Source organism: Perna viridis, chromosome 2 (genome assembly GCF_037379345.1).
Source record: "Perna viridis isolate PV_CMFRI_1.1 ecotype Kerala chromosome 2, ASM3737934v1, whole genome shotgun sequence".
In the NCBI taxonomy this organism is placed as follows: domain Eukaryota; kingdom Metazoa; phylum Mollusca; class Bivalvia; order Mytilida; family Mytilidae; genus Perna; species Perna viridis.
The window spans coordinates 43269981-43284420 of NC_142446.1; the positions used below are offsets into that span (position 1 = coordinate 43269981).

At 32.5% G+C, this 14440-nt stretch overlaps 2 protein-coding genes across 2 annotated transcripts; one reads left to right on the forward strand and one right to left on the reverse strand.

The window, feature by feature from the left end:
* Positions 1–982: 982 nt before the first annotated feature.
* LOC148625210 (sulfotransferase 1B1-like) lies at positions 983–10738 on the forward strand. The gene is made up of 5 exons (XM_088568582.1): positions 983–1266; positions 3941–4261; positions 5862–5965; positions 7900–8065; positions 9573–10738. Exons 1-5 carry the CDS (start codon positions 1095–1097, stop codon positions 9689–9691), a joined length of 882 nt encoding a protein of 293 aa, XP_088424708.1. The 5' UTR covers positions 983–1094; the 3' UTR covers positions 9692–10738.
* On the reverse strand, positions 10225–14276 carry LOC148625211 (tRNA (guanine(37)-N(1))-methyltransferase-like). The gene is made up of 4 exons (XM_088568578.1): positions 13502–14276; positions 11675–11863; positions 10735–11343; positions 10225–10327 (listed from the first exon to the last, which is right to left on the reverse strand). Exons 1-4 carry the CDS (start codon positions 14172–14174, stop codon positions 10263–10265), a joined length of 1536 nt encoding a protein of 511 aa, XP_088424704.1. The 5' UTR covers positions 14175–14276; the 3' UTR covers positions 10225–10262.
* Between the last annotated feature and the right edge of the window lie 164 nt (positions 14277–14440).

Consider the following 14440-nt stretch of genomic DNA (forward strand, 5'->3'; position numbering starts at 1 on the left):
TATGTAAAGCTGTGCACATATCAGCCATGTCTCTATCGTCGCATTCTAAGAGTAGGTCAAGATACATGGCATTGTGTTGATTTGGATAAAGCGTCTAGATGATTTTAGTTCAACTCATTTTACGAAGAACTCGGTCAGAGTATGTCCTACTAGCGACTGGGCTGCTGTGTTGACGCTCTGGCCTTCCCCCAGACCCTACGTGGGTCCGAGAGCGTTTTCCCACTCTGTTTGGGAGTACGTCAACGTGTAGAGTGTCTATTTATGGACAACGTTGTATGTGCTTATAGGAGAGTTTTTCGTGATGTCATCACTTACCTGTGATTTGGTTTTGGTCGGCAAAAAATCCATTGAGTGGCATGGGGCATTAAGTTTAAATCATCAGAACTTTTCGCTTTTTAAGATAACTGAAAACTTCTTTTGGTTCCCTACACTGCCGACACAACTCTTTTTATCCATGTGATTTTTAAATAAATATTCAGTAATTAGACTATTTTAGCATATTTTTTTTAAATAATTTTATTTGAAAATAGAAGTTTACATATAAATATCATTTCAAATTTATTTTTCAATTAAATAAGTTGTAAATTCACATCTTATCTAAATGAAACATTTTACAGAACCAACATTGGATTTAAATTAACAACGCTATAAAGTTTTGTAAATTGGGATTCTAATCACGAAATTGTTAATTTAGTTGTTTAGTTGCCAACCAATTATGCAAATTAGTGAATATCCCTCTATGATTAAAGATCAAAATCTTGATAATAAGACAACAATCTAGAGTCAGATATTCCTACAGATCTTTAGAGTTTGTTGGTTAGTTTTTGATTTGTTATTTGCAATATATACTTTTTGTTCTACTTTACTAAGCCCTACATCACGGAAGTGTAGTGTGACATCAACTTACCACATAAGAATCTATACGCAAAATCGATTAACATTGGCACGTGATTAATATAATAAAAGTTAATTGGTTTGTTAATTGCTATAACTACATGCGTCATTTTATGAAGGATCTATTGATCTGGTACTAAGTATAGCATAATCCAAATAAAAGCCATGCTAAATTGAAAATAAAAGCAAAACAATAGCAAATGCCTGTAAAATATTTACCAGACGAGGATGGGTACCATTTGAAAGTGTTGGATATAAACGGTTTTTACATACCAGACTTTGGATACTCGTCACAAGAAAGGGATTTTCGCCTTCTGGGTGAATGGCAGGCCAGAGATGATGATGTTATCATCTGCAACTATCCCAAGTCAGGTATGACTCTTTCATTCATACTCTACATTTACTGTAGTGGTTCTATACCTTATCTAATGTAATCACATGGTGATTTACTTTGTTATTTTATTAGAGAAAAGAATAGATAGATTAGGGACCAGTCATTATTTATCTCCAGGGGTGGGCCGGCAAATTGAAAAATGATCCCGAAAAAAAAAATAACTGACCCCCCCCCCCGCTTTTCCAAACACAGAAAAATTCTCAACCCCTCTCTCAAGTACCAAAAAAAGTCATCCCTGCATTTTTTTTAATGAAATTTCAATGTATGTATTGATTTATTCAAAACAGAATAGGAAACATATAGTACAATCAAATGTTATTTAAGGAATGTGTCCAATATTTGAATAGGTTATACAATATAACCTGTTTTGGGGCAATTTACGCTTAAAAGGCCGAGAAGCGGTCAATGTTTTAGCGTAAAGTGCCCCAAAACAGGTTAATCTTTGCATAATTTTGATAATCGAAACAATTAAAAAACGGCGCAGGAAAATATCACATCAATCAAATAAGCTCCGCCCACTTGAGTACATACATGTATATTTGACATAAATATAAAAGGGGCGTGACCTCAAAATTGACCAAATGGACAATGTTCCTTCGAGTGGTTACACCAATCAAAAAGCTTGTTTTATAGGCTAAAAACCACTAATTCCACTTCCCATAGGCTTCTATGCTAATTTCACAATATTCAATGGCTTCTCTGGACTTTACCTTAACTTTAACCTGCAGAGGACTATATATCAGCATGATTCTACATATGTCAGCTCACAATCCTCAGAATGGCATGTGGGGTTAGCAGACTTGCAGTGCAGTACTGGTCACCGGAAGTGAAGTGTCTATAAATAGCATGGGAAATCCCAGTGTTTTCACAAGAAAAAAGGAGTATATTTAGAAATCATTATGGAGATTAGGCTTCACATCACAAGAAGCAAAATGCACCTATAAAATGTACAGAAATGTTTTTCCTTTCAGAAACTGTTTAAATTTTTCAAATGAGATGAGAACTTTTTTCACAGCACTATGAGGAACAGGGGTAATTTCTGCGTAGGACTATTTTTGCCTACGTTCCAAATGCTCATTGGTTGAATTGGTGGTCTGTAACCTAAACTCAATTAAATTATACATGTTTCTTCATTTCCATCCACAAAAAATCATAGACACAATTTGTAACCAAATAAAATGCATCAGAAAGGTGAAATATTTTAGCATACAATACCTCAAAGCAGATCAAAATGTTGTTATAATACATTGTACTTCAAATATAAATCACACAAAAAAATTGCATAATTGATCTCAAGTATCAAAATCTATCATGTGCAATAAGGACAGAAGTAGTCAAAATTAATTTAGGAAATCTTAAAGCAATGTATAATAGCAAACCTTGGAATTCTAGTTGTTTAAGTACATGTTTGATATATTATTATTAAAGTTTACTCAATTATTTACAATTGTCTGTAAAGGAGTTGTAAACTGTTGTGTTACCATTTTGTGGGCTTTTCATATTTATTATTTTTCATACAAAAACACAATTTATTCATTTAAAAAGAAATGATATCTTTTTGTGTGTTTTGCTATGTGCACAAACACTTCATGCAATTGAAAAAGAACAATATGGTATAATGCAACAAATGCAAACCATCATTACAACCACCGGTAAATTTAATACCTTCAGTGGTCACAGCAAGACCTTAATCATGAGGATAACCTCATCTAGTAGTGAGCTCTGAAAGGCCCCAGTAGTGAGCTCTGAAAGGCCCCAAGTAAAAATTAAGCAATGTCATTTTCTATGCATAGATAAAAAATGAAACAAACAATTAGAGACAATGACTGAACCAAACATAAAAAGCTTTATTAAACAGGGTATTATATATAAAATTCTAGGTATTGCACAAGTATCTGTGTAGATAAAACCATAACCCCCTTCATGAATTAGTCAAAAAATACATACCCCCTTCAAGTACTGCTCTTTTTTCTTTGACCTCCTACTTTTTAGCCGGCCCACCCCTGCAGATAAATAATGACCGGTCCCTTAATTTCTCTTCTGTTCATATGCAATATTACATTGATAAGCTTAAGGCTAGCACAATACATATTGAAGTCTAATGGAAAGAACACATATCCATCAGTTTTACGGTCCCGAGATTGTCCACGGTATATTTCTTCAGCGATGATTAAACTTGCATTCAGACAAAAAAAAAGTATTGGCTTAAGCTGCGACTTGAAATGAAATGGCCCACTATTTGATAATTAAATGCTTTGCAAGGCAGCTAAATACGACCGCAGAGGTCGAACCCCGAAGATTTTTATTAGATACTTGACACAGAATAAGAATTTGACCAGAATTGAAGCAGTCACGTTTTGGCCCCTTATTCTTTAAATGATTGAAGTCGAAACCTCCAAAATCAATCCGAACCTTCCTTTGGGGTATGGCACTGATGGTACGATATCAAAGCGATTCATTCCCTTTTACTCGAGTTATTATTCAGAAATAAAAAAAAATAATATTCAGAAAAAAAAAATTAATTTAAAAAATACAGAAATATACTTGTTTCTAGCTCCTTATTCTTACTTGTCTCAAGTCAAAATCCAAAAAATCATTCCCACTAGATGCACTAGTTTTCGTACAGTTCGTTATTTTTTATTTACTTTTTAGGGACGCATTGGGTTTGGGAAATGATAAATATGCTGTACAGACAGAAAGCGGAGTTTGTAGAAGGTTTAAAAGATGACACCATGATCGAGTGCATCTCTAAGGAGAAATTCGATTTCTTGCCATCTCCGCGAATTTTGAATTCCCACCTCTACTTTTCTATGTTACCGAAGGATTTCATTAAAAGAAAAGGCAAAATAGTATACACAGTACGAAATCCAAAAGATGTCGCTGTCTCATATTTTCATCATCATCGAAATATTTTGATGTATGAATATTCAGGTTCATGGGAAAGCTACTTGAAGAGATTTCTTATAGGGGATGGTAAGATAATTTCATGAAGTTGTTGCGAAACTCAACTAAACTTAATTTAGACTAATAAAACGTACGCCTACGAATATTGTTAAATAACAGAGAAAGAGCTTCGTGGAGTGCATCACGATACGACCGCAGCATTTTGAACTCTGTTTACTTGAGGCAAGTGTGGACAGAATATTAGTTTTTGACATAATTAAAAATAGGAACTTACAATTCATTATGGACACGATATACATGTAGCATAATCCAACAACAAAATGATTTTTTGAAGCTTGGCCCCTTTGGCCCTTTTTGACTTGAAAACCAAAATGGATATATGAACGCGAGTAGCGATTTTCATAAGGAAGCCAATGAAATAATATTTTCAAAATCGGACCAAGATAAAAGTTGACTTTTTTGCTCGATCGTGGTCCAATTTATTATCCTAGTTCATGATAAGTCTAACCTGTAAAAAAAACTTTTAAAACCGAATTTTAGAAAGGAACACATTGACATCGAATCATTAAAATAAAATAAGTTTAACAGTACACTTTTTCTATCAATTCTAATGAAATTCAGTTCATTTTATACCATTTAGTATCTCCTTTATAACAAGTTTTTTGGCCTTGAAAGATGTTTAGCAATAAAATAGCATTTAGGGAATTTAGTTATTGCAGTGATGTGTCAAGAAACATTAAATGTGCTAAGAATGTTCCATTTAGCACATTTATCATTCAAAATCTTTATCCTATCATTTATATTTCATGTTTAATAAACAGAAAGTAAAGAGGAATGGTTTCAACCACGTAAAGTTGGTGGAAAAATTAAAATTGATAAAAAGTGTCCAGTTTTGTAAAATCTTATGTTAAAAACTGAAACTGATTTTATTTGATTAATATTACAGTGTACGATAACTACTCAGTTAAACTAGTTTCTGAAGGTAAATGCAATTAACTTTTGGACAGCTTTAATAATTTGCTGGAAAGGTGAAATTGAACAAAATTTGTAAAACGTGAGAGAAATTGGATACTGTTTAACTTTTGATTACAGTTCATACTTCAGAAATCAGTAGTAAAGATTGACATTGAGTTTCTACATTTTGGAAAAAAAAGTTCTAAATAATGTGGGAAACACAAATGTATGATTACAGTCTTATTTTACATCGTGTAATCTTTGAAAGTTTCTTCATGTTACAATTTTCACTAGTATCAAAAACCTCCAGTGCTAACAGCACTTTGATTGATTAAACTGAAACAGTAAAAGAGAAATAAAATACATAGAAAGCATTGAAATTCATTGAAAAATGGAGGCATGCAACTCTTTTTTTATGCAAAATTTTGTTGCTTTGTTCGGGAATTGTGAAATCATTTTCTGAACAATCCATTTTATATGTACTATTGGACACATACATGATATAAACATTACATTGGAAAAAAAAATTCCGTGGGATAAAATTTAGCATGTGCGATCGATCCATATCATAGGAACTGCCTGGTTTCTAAATGTACTATCCCCCAAAGTCGGCTTTAATATTTTGATATAAAGATCTTGTCGATATTCTCCTTGGTATCATGAACATAATTGTTCTTCTTTACAGAAATAGAGTTTTTCATTTTTATTATTTCAGTTGATTACAAGTCGTGGTTTCAACATACACTGGATTGGTATGATAAAACCGAAAGCAACGAAGACTATCCAATACATTTGATCTACTACGAAGACTTACATACGGTACATTATATTAAATTGTGATTATTCTGTTTCATTCTCTCGTGTTTCTTCGCGTAAATAGACCCAGTGTATCATTTCTTGATCGAGTAAATATTAATGTATAAAATTGTTAATGGATTAGTGTAAGACCATTTACTGTGGCGAGATCAATGTCAACCGTACTATCTAAGATCTCCATTAAGCAATGGCATTTTTCTACCTAGACCTAATACAAATTTTTATTAAAAAAAATCTTTCCATTTCTCGGCTGTTAAAAGTTGGAACGAATTACCAGCAACCATGAAATGTTCTAATATTTAGAGTTTATTTGAGAAATATTGTTTTCATAATTTTTTTTTGTAATGTCGCGAAATATGAATGAGTAACGGATTTAGACAACTGTTTATTCACGTAAATGTATAAAACCCATATTAATTTATATATTACTGTATTTATGTTGTGTATTTGTTTAAATTTTAACTAAGCACTTTTGGCACAAAATTTTGCTTCCATTTCTAAAACACCCAACTCCAAACCACAATCAGTACTATTTTTTTTTACAACACAATGACATAGTATAACTGCAAATTTACTTTAAACATAAATTTCTGACAATATGCACACCCGAATATGGTAATTTAACAACTCACAAGGTTTCATAACAATCCTGTAAGTCATTAAGGAGGAGTCAGGTACAACACACGAGACAAAGTTGTGCTAAAAAATACTTTAGTTCAAATAGCCGTAATTTCTACAGTTTTTGCCCAAACATAGATTCCTGACAATTCGCATTTCCCAATATAATATTCTAACATTCTATTGAGATTCATTATAAACTTCAGAGTCGTTTAGGCTGAGTTGCGGACAACACGTCAGACCACGTTTTGTTACGAAAAAAAATGCCTAAGTTCAAACGGCCTTCACTTCTACAATATCTGTTGACAATATGCACATCTCGATATGGTAATCTAACACATCGTTAAGTGTCATAACAATGCTACAAGTTACTGGGGAGGAATTGCGGACAATGCAAGAGACCAAGTTTTGCTGAAAAAAAAAACGCTCAACAACCATCATTTCTACATTTTTTGTCCAAACATATATTCCTAACAGTATGCACATCTCCATGTGGTTACATTACATCCCACAATGTTGTATAACAACGCTGCAAGCTGCTAAGAAAGTAGTCGGACAGACGGACGGAAAGACAGCAGACTGGGGTGAAATCTATATACGCCCAACTTCGTTTGTCTGGGGGGGGGGGGTATAATAAAGAATTCGCATTCTTACTTAAATTGTAGATCTATAGACTGCCGAGGCGCGGGTCCACTGAAAGACGTGTGTGTCGTACGACCCACTAGCTTATTTTGCATGAAATCTCCATTTTCATATATTCTACCCCTCCTTTATTTTTAGACTTGCTTCTCTGGGCTTTTAATTCTCTTTACGCCCCAACTCAACCTAAAATCCTCGATCCGCTTCTGCTGCCTTGTAACAATTTGGAAGGTCTTGACTCTTAGACAAATTCAGGGGTGGATCCCGACAGTTTGAAAAGGAGGGTGCCAGCCGGGTATCATCAGAAAAAAGGGGGGCTAAGACATTATTTGCAATTTTTTTTTTGACAATTTACACATGAAAATGACAAATTTACCGATAAAAAGGAGAGGTGCCATCCTTTTGCACCCTCCCTCTTGGACCCGCCACTGACATTACTCACTGTCGAATTCGCAAGACCAAGACTACAATTTATATAGTTAGTAATGTAAAGTCCCAGAAAAGACTTATCAACCCAGTGGGTACTTCTATAAAAGCACTGAGTTCGTAGGTTTACCCTTCTACGCTTGTTTTTTTGTTGTTTTTTTTTTTATTTTGTATGTTGTTAGTCGTCTCCCTTCCTATTATTAAGTCATTTTACTTTGACTTAAAAATCAGTATAAATGCTTTTTGTTTTAAAGAATTATATAGAAGAAATAAAAAAGTTGGCTAGTTATCTTGGTATACAAGCAAATGAAAGTCTGGTGAAAAAAATTGGAGAGAAATGCAAGTTTGATGTGATGAAAACGGAGAAATGTCAAGACTTGGAGGATTGGCGGGATAGTAGTGACGGAATGTATAGAAAAGGTAATGGTGTTATAATAATAAAGCTTGCTTCATCACACTAAAAAAGTAACACATTTCAAAATGTTCTTAAATACTTATGTAGACAATGTAATAAAATGCTTCCCTTGGTGCAGATTGATATGACTGTAAATGTTGACCCTAAACTGGCACTACACTCATTTTTATGTGATTAATGTGTTTCTGACACAGAATTAATGTGGTCTACTTTCAATAGGGTCATTGAATATTGGACAAAAAGTAATATTTTGTAATATTAGGAAATGAATTTGTATTATTAGAAAAGATTTATTAATATTAGAAATTCATTTTGTAATATTAAAAATTCATTTTCTAATATTACATATTCCTGATTTAGTGATATTATACACATACTGCCTGTAGTAGAGGGTGTTACGCTGTAGTATCACACGAGACGAAGTTAAGGGTGATATGTATATATATACAGAGTGTGATACGATACTTAACACCATCTACCACAGGAAGTATGTGATATATCATTATACTGAATACGAGTGTGATATATCGTGACGTTGAGGATGATATATCCTAGAGGAGGGCGATATATGTGATATATCGATCCACCAATCACTGTTCAGTGGGGGAGGGACAAGTAAGGATGTACAGGGAATAAAATAATTCATTACCCATTACCCAATCAGAATTCAAGATTTTTGTATGAAGTATATTATACACATAATGCATGTAGTAGGGGTGTTACGCTGTAGTATCACTGGAGGTAAATGTATCACACAAGAGGAAGTCGAGGGTGATATATTTACAGAGTGTGATACGATGCGTAACACCTTCTACTACAGGTAGTATGTGTTATATTATACTGGATACGAGAGTGTGATATATCGCTGCCGTCAGGGTGATTTATCGATCCACCAATCACTGTACAGTGGGGGCGGGGCAAGTAAGGATGTACAGGGAATAGACTAAAATAACTTATCGCCTATTACCCAATCAGAATTCAAGATTTTTGTATGAAGTATAATATGGTTTATTAATGAATGATTATTTGTTAGTGTGTTTTTGTTTTGTTGTTTTTTTTTTTTGTTGCTTTTTTTTTTTTGTTTTTTTTTTGGGATGGGGTGGGTGTTCATTAATTCCAAAAGGATTGGACCATAACCTCCAAACTCATTTCAATCCCCTTTTTGTGGTATATTAAACCTTGTATTAAAATTTCATTTAGACCAATTGAGTAAAAATCAAGCTATTTTATGGACAAAGACAACTGCAGTCCTTTGCCATTTAATTACTTCATTTTTTGTGTGTATAAAAATAGTTTAATTTTTGTTTTTTGCTATTTTTTGTAATAGAAATAAATAGAACTTACTGATAAAAAATGTAACATTAACAAGAAAACCCTATAAATCTATTTTTTAAATAGTGAGAACAGACCACTCTCAGAAATCTCAACATGTATGAAAAAGAACAGTTAAAAATATTTTGATTTTGTCCAACTTTAAATATCTTATATCTGCTTTCATTATTGTGTTTGCAGGTAAAGTTGGAGATTGGAAAAGTTTCTTTACAACAGAACAGAACATGCATTTTGATGAAGTTTATCAAAAACAAATGAAAGGCCTTAATATCAAACTCAAATTTAGCATAGAAAAATAGGAATGAAAGGGATGAAATTTCTGGTATTCAATCAGACTAGTTGTAGAATATCTTGCAGGAAAGGTGTGAAACTGTGATAACTTTTTTTTGTAGAATGTACAAGTTATGTGCATTGACTGTTTTGAAACAATAAGTTTTCAGAATTAAGTACTTATTCTATTTGTGAGATAAACAAATACCACTGCTAATAGTTTTTATGTACCCATATTCGATGGGTTATTATGGTCAATCTAATTAAAAGCCATACAGTTGTCCGTCCACCAGCTGTGTCTGCCCTTCTGTCATCATCATTTGGAATAATTTGGGTGAAACTTTAAAGGAAGGCTATCAGCATTGAATATAGAAGCCTGTGAAGGAAGGTTATGATTGCGGGATGCCTGCAAGGGGGACAAACCAAACTTAACGGTTCCAACACATTTATATAAGTGCTACTTCCGAATCACTACATGGATTTTAAATGAAATTAATAGCCATATTTTTTTGGTTGATTGGGGTGATGGAATTGTTAAATCTATAGATGTCAATGAAAACAATACAATCTAAAATCATTTATTCAAAATGTATAATCTCCTTATAAGGTAGCAATACTATCACTAGAAATCTTTCTTCTCTTTATTACTAGGCTTTCTTCATCACCTAAAAACAAACAAATATATTCTGAAAACATATACAAAACTTCAATTTAATACATTAGAAATGGTGTACATTTCAAGTGTACTTAAAATTCAACCCATCTTAAACCCATTATGAAATTAATCAAGCTCATGGGAGAAAATTCATGCCTCAACTAAATCTTAATGAACCATCAACAATAATTAGATGGCCAATAAGTATTACAACTGGCTTGGTAAAACCCAGTTACGACCCATCTGGTAGATAGTCTAGCAAATTGCCTAAGCTTAATTGGTGAAAATCTATCTTTTTCAAATTCGCTATAATTGTTAGAACAGTTACACACCATCTGCTACTTGATATTCAATTTATTAGCAAAATCATTCAAAAAGTAATTTAAAATATGGAAATTTTTTAAATAAAAGTCTTACATGATACAGCCTTTTCACCAAACAGGACTGATGCTGGCATATGAAAACAAATGCACATCATGTCTTTGTTAGGGGCAACATTCCTGACATTTCGTATCATATGACCTTTAGGTAACGATGTGCCAATTACATTCTCAATTCTCTGTTTTACATCTTCTTCTGGCTTCTCACTCTTGGTAAAGCAGTACACATACATGTAAGGAAGTAACTCTTCTGATCTTGGTATAAGGTTTTCATCAATATCATCAAAAAGATTTATAAATGCATCAGTAAATTCTATAGCAAGTGCAGGTAAATTCATCACAACTCTAAAAGTTGGTGAGTTCCCATTTTCAAAAGACAATTTCCACTTTTCAAGCATATCCATTTTTACAATTGTTTTTATGAATTCTCTCCCATCCAAATTACTGCACTTAAGTCCTGTTTTAATCTTATTTAATTTAACATTCCTACAAAGACTTTCATAAGAGTTCGGGTTGAGGTCATTAGCAAATACTTCAGCCTTTCTAGACTTGGCAGCAGGGCAAGCAAATGGTCCAATACCAGCAAAAACATCATAAACAATATCACCTTTCTGTACTTCACTGACAACTCTTTGATGTTCTGTACCTAAAAAGTACTCCATTGATTTATCAATAAAATTCTGTACATAAAAAGAAGGGCTATGAAGTATTGTATGCAAATAGAGATGTCTGAATACATGTATATCATATTGAGGATTCTTTTACAAACACGTTACTGAAAGTACGTTTTTTAACTTTAAGCATTATATACTGTGGTGGCTCTTTAATTCATGTAGTTCTGCAAAAAACTATATGTTGAAAGAGTTTTGAATTCATGGACCTCTTTAACATCATAGTTTTCAATGTGTGTTTTACATTTCATGGGACACTCAAAATTTTTGATGGACCAGTAGAACTTTCACAAAACATATAATTACCTAAACGTGGATTCCAATAGACTTTGGAAAAGTCAAGTTCAAACACAAATCCATTCTCTTTTGTTTGAGTTATATACGTCTCTTCTCCAGCCAGAAGTTCCATCTTAAAGTTACGGAAAGTATTGTCAATTTCACTGGTTTTGTTTACAACTGTTTTGATGGTAGGATTTTTATCTAATATAACTTGACCTGAAAAAAGCATTAATGGAAAATACAGTATCACTTCAAATTAAACACCATAAACATCAAACTTACAATGCAATCTAGTTCTAGTATTCATTTAAAGTTGTCACTGTAAAAATAAAATGCTCTGTTTACGTAGCTTGATACCAGTTTGAAGATCAAACAAAAAAAAATTGGTGCATGTACAGACAGAACAATAAAGCTTGATATGTAATATCTCTGAAATTTGTGATTATAATTTTTGATACTGCATAGGTTTCCAATACTGATAGTCGTAGAATTTAAAACAACATAAACAGGTTGGAGCAAAAAAAAACCCACAAAACTGTTCCAAGGGCAGCTCTGGCTTTCAAATTTCTATTGCCACAAAAATAATCAGCTGCCGATGGTTGTTGCAAATTTCCAGAAATTGGAGCCAACAAAGGTGGCAAAACATTGATTCATTTTTTTAATTTTTGAATTTGACAGTAGGTCTACTGATGAGTTGTATTCATCAATTTTTCAAAATAGCATTAATTCATGACATACTTTCATACATAAACACCAGTTTCACTCTTGATATAAAGCATGTTTTTAGCATTATTTTTAGCCATTAGTAACTTTGGCATATGCAAAATTGCAAGCGTAGTTCTACTCCAGAAATACATGTAGGTGTATTATTTCATCAGGGACTATATATTACTAGTATTCCTTGACTTTATACATGTGAATGTTGAACTTTGTCCATGTGGTCTCAATTGATTTTGCTTACAAATTGAATTTGATTTTTTATACATAGATTTTCAATCTTCGTAAGATTTCTTTATTCACAGGATGAAATTTCAGGCATTCAATCAGACTACCTTAGTTGTAGAATATCTTGCATTAAAACTACTTCAGTGATCCATTGAGTAATACTTAATTTTGCAAACAAAAATGTTTTCAAGAGTCCTAACTTAATTTTGTATAATAGAATCTAACCATAATTCAACTGCAAAATTCTTGCTGTCGCATCAGAATATTTGTTGCTTTTTTTTTTAACAATTAAAAGACTGAATAGCAACCCAAACTTGGCAAGATGCTTTTTACTGCTTATCATTTCATGCTCATCCTTAATAACTACTTATTTTTAAATGCTCTCAAAGAAACTAAAATGATTTACATTTATACATAAACATGTAATTATGTCCAAAAATAGAAAAAATTAAAACTAAGGACCTGCTCTATTATGTGTTTAAAAAAAAACTGCAAGATGACCAAAAAGGGCTTTATGGCATGTGCACTTACCTGCGGTTTCATGACATTGAAACACATAAACAACGGTCTAAGATTTGATAAGACCAAGCAGCTCTAAGACAATGGGAGCATCAACTAAAGTTTCTATCTCATATTAGTCAATTAGCCAGACGAAGTCTTCATAATGGTAATCAATACAAATTTAACCTTTGACCTTATAAGCACTGAGAGCATCATTTCAGTATAGCAGGAAGTTAACAGTCAAATAAGGATCTTTACTACTTCTGTATCTTTATCAAAATGTACACTTAAACTTTACATGTACATTCTTAGTAGTTAAAATGTTTAAAATAGTTAAGGTTACAAGTTACATGTACATTACGAAAAAATAAATCTTATAAAAGTGTATTATCAAATACTCATGCTTACCAATTAAATCTTTAAAATCTAAAGCCTCATCTTTCAAGTTCAGGTGAGCAATATGTCCAATAACTGAAAATCCTGATATGTTTGTCTTCAATTCAGGTAGCAATGCTTTTATTATTTCCGAAACAGACCAATTGTCATAGCAAAGTTCTATATCATAATGCTTAAAAGTGTTTATTTCAACACCATTCTCTTTCAAAAAGGATTCAATTTCACAGCCTAGGTCAACACTAGATTCATATTTGACAGGATCAAGAAGAACAAGTCTGTGTGTACTGAAATCTGCATCAGTATTTTCAAGTTCTGCAACATTTTTCAATTTAGGCAATCTGATAAGTGATGATTTTAATTTTTTTGTTACAATACCAACAGATTTGTTTGGTACTTTTATTCCTGGAATCATGCACTTCTTTTTGAAAACAGATTTGTCCAAACTTTTCATACCAGCAACACAAGGTGGAGTCAGAGAATCGGGTAGTGAAATAGTGTCCATCTTTCCACCAAATATATATTTCAAAATAGAACTTTTAGAAGTGCGTATGATTGTTCTATCCCAAAACGTGCTTGGAGTAACTTTGAGAGACCATTTCCCGTTGATATAAACTCTGACCAGACTTTTTGTGTTTTTTGTTAAGATCTTACAGATATAAGAAGTTAACTGTCGATATCCAAACATTGACTTATTGTTAAATCACGGCATATTCGGTAAATACACAATTTCACAACAAATCCAAGCGTTCACTTTTTTCTGAACCGGAAGTGGATACCTGTTTTGTTTTCTATTTTGAAGAGTAGAAAGGGAGCAGTTATTCATTTTCAATTATGAATGGATAATACCAACTTTATTTAAACTTAATCGCATAAATTTAGTATAAATTTAGACATAATTAAATAAGAACGATTTATTAAACTATAAACAAGATTTTAAAGGGAATAATATGT

Bases quoted from the DNA above. Each gene is read 5' to 3' on its own strand.
- LOC148625210 (XM_088568582.1), top strand. From the start codon at position 1,095: ATGCCTGTAAAATATTTACCAGACGAGGATGGGTACCATTTGAAAGTG. The intron at 1,267-3,940 runs GTATGACTCTTT...TTTACTTTTTAG, and splicing joins CTGCAACTATCCCAAGTCAG to GGACGCATTGGGTTTGGGAA. The intron at 4,262-5,861 runs GTAAGATAATTT...TTATTATTTCAG, and splicing joins GAGATTTCTTATAGGGGATG to TTGATTACAAGTCGTGGTTT.
- LOC148625211 (XM_088568578.1), bottom strand. From the start codon at position 14,174: ATGTTTGGATATCGACAGTTAACTTCTTATATCTGTAAGATCTTAACA. The intron at 11,864-13,501 runs GTAAGCATGAGT...TGCTTTTTTCAG, and splicing joins AGATTTTAAAGATTTAATTG to GTCAAGTTATATTAGATAAA. The intron at 11,344-11,674 runs GTAATTATATGT...AGTACTTTTTAG, and splicing joins CTATTGGAATCCACGTTTAG to GTACAGAACATCAAAGAGTT.